At 55.6% G+C, this 4,766-nt stretch overlaps 1 protein-coding gene across 7 annotated transcripts in view; it reads right to left on the reverse strand.

Annotated features, from left to right (window-relative positions):
• ZNF180 (zinc finger protein 180) overlaps positions 1-4,103 on the reverse strand; it is a 22,627-nt gene extending 18,524 nt beyond the window's left edge. For 2 of the 7 annotated variants that reach the window (XM_021718733.1, XM_021718730.1), the window contains exons 1-2: positions 3,772-4,103; positions 853-940 (exon numbers count right to left, since the gene is read on the reverse strand). In XM_021718733.1, coding sequence (XP_021574408.1) covers positions 853-903 — 51 coding nt within the window. In that variant the 5' untranslated portion in view covers positions 904-940; positions 3,772-4,103. Of the gene's footprint in view, positions 1-852; positions 946-3,771 lie in introns of all 7 variants that reach the window. The other 5 variants (XM_021718731.1, XM_008070370.1, XM_021718729.1 and 2 more) reach the window with 5 other exon arrangements.
• Between the last annotated feature and the right edge of the window lie 663 nt (positions 4,104-4,766).

Here is a 4,766-nt window from a genome sequence, read left to right on the forward strand (position 1 = left end):
AAGGATGGCGGAGTCCAGCAGGTCGAGGCTGCGGTGGCCGGGAGCGGCCACTGCACTCCAGTCTGGGCGACAGAGTGAGACCCCAACTCAAAAAAAAAAAAAAAAAAAAAGGGTGACGTATCCTAAATGCTATTTACTTAAATAGTCATAAAGATCTTATTCTGCCAGTAAGTATATATTATCATATCATGACAATGGCTACAGTATGTTCCATTTCATGGTCGTACCATAATCCATTTAACTCTTCTCTTGTATTGTACATTTAGGATATTTCCAATTGTTTATTCTCAAACAAAGCCGTGCACTTCTGGCCAGAAAGGAATCAGTATTTTTTTTTTTTTCTGAGTTGGAGTCTCACTCTGTCGCCCATACTGGAGTGCAGTGGCCGCTCCCGGTCACCACAGCCTCAACCTGCTGGAATCTGGCGATCCTTCCGCCTCAGCCTTCCAAGTAACCGGAATTACAGGCATGCGCTACCACGCCCGGCTGATTTTTTGTAGAGATGAGGTCTCACCAAGTTGCCCAGGCAGGTCTCGAACCCGCGGGCTCAGTCAATCCACTCACTTCAGCCTCCCAAAGTGCAGGATTACAGGCTGAGCCACCAAGCCCAGCTAGGAATCAGTATTCTAAGGGCTTTTGACTCAGGATGCCAAATTCCTCCAGAGTTATCTGGCTAAAAAGGTGAGGTAACTAGCAGGAAGTTCAGTGTGTAAGTATTTGAAACCTTCTGGGTGAGGGACCAAGAGCTCTTAAAAGGCTGCAAAGAGAGCTAAAAGAACCACAGCCGTCCAAGCCCAGAGGCTTGGGTGGGAGCAAGCTCTAGGTGTCTCCAGGAAGGATGGCTCCACTCACCTGCGGGCAGGTCTTCGGGGATCCTGGGGGCTTCTCATCCTGCTCTTCCATGCTCTCCTGCAGGCACAGCAGAGTGCTAAGTCCTGAGCTGCACTGAGAGGAGAATCCCTGAGTACAGCATCCTCATGCAGGTCTGCCAGTACTGCTGTGTGCCACCCCCATTAGTCCCTATTCCCAGGATGCAAGATGCATCCCCCATGGCAAATGTGCTTCTGGAGGTTCTGACCAGCTTCCTGCCCAAGCACTCGTGACGCAGAGAATCCCTCAGTCCTTCTTCCCTGCCAAGCCTTTGCAGCTCCAACCTGGTTCCTCCCCTGTCTTGGGCCTCTGGACCACCTACCTGTAAGCCCTTCTTATGTCCAAACATAGCCTTCTGCCCACCACCAAAATCTGCAGTGCCAACCTGTCATTCCCCTATTCTACTGAATCCCCATAAACACCCAAGGACCCCCTAGTGTGTAACCCTCCTCATTCTCTCAATCTGAATCTGCAGTCCTAAACTAGCACTTTTTTCTAGGGTCAGCAGTAAGGCTCTCAGATTGATAGTCCATAATCACACTTACTGCCTAAATGCATGATCGTGACAATGTTCCACCCTCAGAAGAACTGATTCAGCAACCAAGACCAATCCTATCCTCCAATAGCCAGGCCTGTCCCTCCAGCAACTCATTGCAGGGGGCCTCCCACTTCCTGCTCAGATAGCCAAGCACATGCCCAGAGCTCAGAAGTACCTAGATCCTGGTCCCTCCACTGCTCTGGGTCCACTGGCCTCTACCAAACAACACCAGCCAAGATTCCCAACCCAACAGCTTCCTGGGCACTGAATTTGTAGCTCCAATCTAGTTCCTACAGCAACTTGGGTGTCCTTGGTCCTAAAATTGCAAGACAGCCTGCACAGGACTGGGGGCCTCCAAAAGACACCAGTGCAAGCCAGAAGCATCCCTCTGAGGCCCAGAATGTGAAACTCAGTTCTCTTTGTACCAAATGGATGCTTTTGGGTCAGAGACTAGAGCAGCCCCTATCAAATCTCACCCTATGCCCCCTGCCCTCTGCGCTTGATCTCTCCCTCTTACCTACCGCCCTGTCCTGCCCCAGTAGAGTCTCACTCAAACAGCATAGCGTGGCCTCACAAGGCAGCTGTATCCTGAACCTGCACCAAAACTCAGTTTCCTCTCTCAACCTCCACAGTCCCCTACTTGAACTGTACCTGTCCAGATTCCTGCCCACACACCTTTCTGGGCATCTGCAGCTCAAGAGATCCTATTTTTCCACCAACCTGAGCCTCACTGGGCTATGATCAGGGTACCATTTGCACAAAGACCCCGCAGCCTCTGTCTAAAACTCATCTCCAGCCTCCTGTTTCCCAATCAAATACCTGTGCATATGCACAAAGGGTGCCTGGCACAGCCTCACCCCTTTACAGCCACTCTCTCCACACACCTGGGCATCCTCAGGCAGCGCCAGGGTCCTAGGACTGCCCATGCCTTTCCGTTATGCCCAAACGTCAGTGCATGTACAGTGCAGCTGGAGAAGCCCCATGCCTCCTAAGACCAGAGCCTGCAGACCCAAACTGGAGTCACCAGGCCTCTTCTCCAGCAGCCACTGCACAGGGGCCACTCACCCATGCTCCCTCGTCCCACTGACACGGTCACAGAGCAGGTTCATGCTCAAAATCTGCATCCAGGACCTGGGCCCTCCACCAGTCTGGAGGTCTTATGCAGTCCCTGCTCCTGAGACATGGCTCTACAGTCCTCACTCTGCACCTCAACCTACCTGGGATACTCAAGCACCCACAGCCTCTGCACAGATTACAGGGTCACCTGTCCCACAACTTCCCTGCAGCCAGAACACCTGAACAGCAGCCTGAGCACAGAGCTCCAGAATCAGTCCCAGGGTGTGGGCACTCACCAGCCTGAGGGTTCTCAAGTCCGTAATAGAACAGCTCCCTGAGAACTGGGCCTTTCGGTTTTCTTCTGCCCAGACACGAAGGCCTGGGTGTCATGCAGTCAACTCCTTCCAGACACAGATCTGCATCCCAGACTCTACCAACCTGGGCCTGCATGCTGAGTAGTCCAAGAAAAGGTCCCGGAACATCTGCTTCCCAATGATGCTGGTGGCATCCTGCTTCCTCCCCACACAGCTATCAATCTGATGGCAGCTTTTGCAGCTCTGTCCTTCCTAAACTCAGATTTCACACCTCCAACTCAGTGGCCACCAAAATTGAATGCCGTAGAGCTCTGCACTATCCTTCATGAGTCCCATGATTATCGGTCCAAGTTCCTGTTTCCCGTTCAGACACCTCCAGCACTCTGTGCGAGAGCCCTCTGCCTAGAACCTGACTCTAGGCCCTGGTACCCTCCATTCAGTTTGGGAGTTTGCGGTCTATCAGTGATTCCCACCTGATTTGCTGAATCCACACTGCCTCTCCTGGGGCAAGAATCTGCAACACCAACCTTTTCTACAAACCAGAACATCCCCAGGCCTTCCAGATGAGCATTGTCTGCTCCAGGGTCCCAAAGCCACTTGCCCGGAATCTCACCTCCCTCCTCCTGCTTACTACCCAAACGCCTGCTCAACCGTACAGAGACAGTGGCACAGCCTCACTCCTCCAGAAACACAATCTGCAATCGAGCGCTCCATCAAGCTGGACGGCTTCGGGTCCTCCACTAAACAGGCCTGGCACTGGGTGGAGAGGGAGTCTCAGGATTCTCCCCCACGACCCCAATCATATCATGTGCCCCGTCTTCCACAAAACCGAGCATCCTCAGGCCCCAGACACGACCCCCTGACCAAGCACCCGCGCATGCGCGCAGAGCACAGTCGCGGACCAAGCTGCCACCTTAGTCTCTCCAATCAACCTCGGCGACCCGACGCCAAAGCGCCGCTGGCGCCGTGGCCGGGTGGCCCACCCATGCTCACCCGGGCTTCCAGCTTCCCGCCTAGACCCTGCGCATGCGCGCCTCGGACACCAAGCGCTGCCTCGCCCCCCCCACCCCCCACCAACCTGGGCGTCCGCGGGCCCCGCAGCCCAGGCTGGGCCTGTCACCGCCTCAGGGCACGTCACGGCTCTGCGGCAGGACGAACTCGGGTTAAGCCACGCCCTGCTCCGATTCTGCAACACGACCGATTCAGGCTAGGCTAGTTCGGCTCCATCCCCCAGTCGGCATCCGCCAGGCCGCCCGGGGATAACTCCGAAGGGCCGAGTTGCGGGGCGACAGCAAGCATCCGCCCGCGGGACAATGGCCGCGCTTCTAGGCGAACCCGGAAGTGTGCGTGGGCTCAGCGTACGGAACTACAATTCCCAGAAGCCTCGGCGACGCGGGCGGGGAGTGGGCGGAGCTCCAGCTCCTCCGGGGAGAGTGGCTGGGACGCGGCCAGACCGAAGTGGGCGTCGAGGTCTGGGTGCTGGCGGGGGGCTGCGAATACGGGTGTCCCGGCTTTGGGGGACACTGAAACGAGGAGTGGGGGCGGGAGGCCGATGCCAGGGCAGCTATGCGTGGGGCGTGGCCCTGGGAAAGGCTTAACGCCAGGGAGTCCCCCTGCCGGCGGAATCCAGTGGAAACGGCGGGGACGCCTCCTGGGCGACTGTCGGACGCTGCCCGCCGCCGTCTGTCTCCCCGAGTCACCCCGAAACCGGTGCGACAGTTGCGACATCCCCGTTTTGCAGTCGGCCCCTACCAAACCCCTCAGGAACCTGATGTGTTTCTGTAATTAATAATAGCAAAATAGCATCCTTTTGTTGCTTTTTAAATGGGATTATTTCTCTGTCTATAAGAGACACTTGCCTCTCCCCTTCTCTTGACTCCCATCTCCTGCCCATCTGACACATTTTTCTCCATTCTCCGACAGATCCAGCAGGCTCCTGCCACAGGGCCTTTGCATATGCTGTTCTGCTACATGGCAGGCTCTTCCTC

Source organism: Carlito syrichta, unplaced genomic scaffold (assembly GCF_000164805.1).
Source record: "Carlito syrichta isolate Samal-C Ts95f unplaced genomic scaffold, Tarsius_syrichta-2.0.1 Scaffold313379, whole genome shotgun sequence".
Lineage (NCBI taxonomy): Eukaryota > Metazoa > Chordata > Mammalia > Primates > Tarsiidae > Carlito > Carlito syrichta.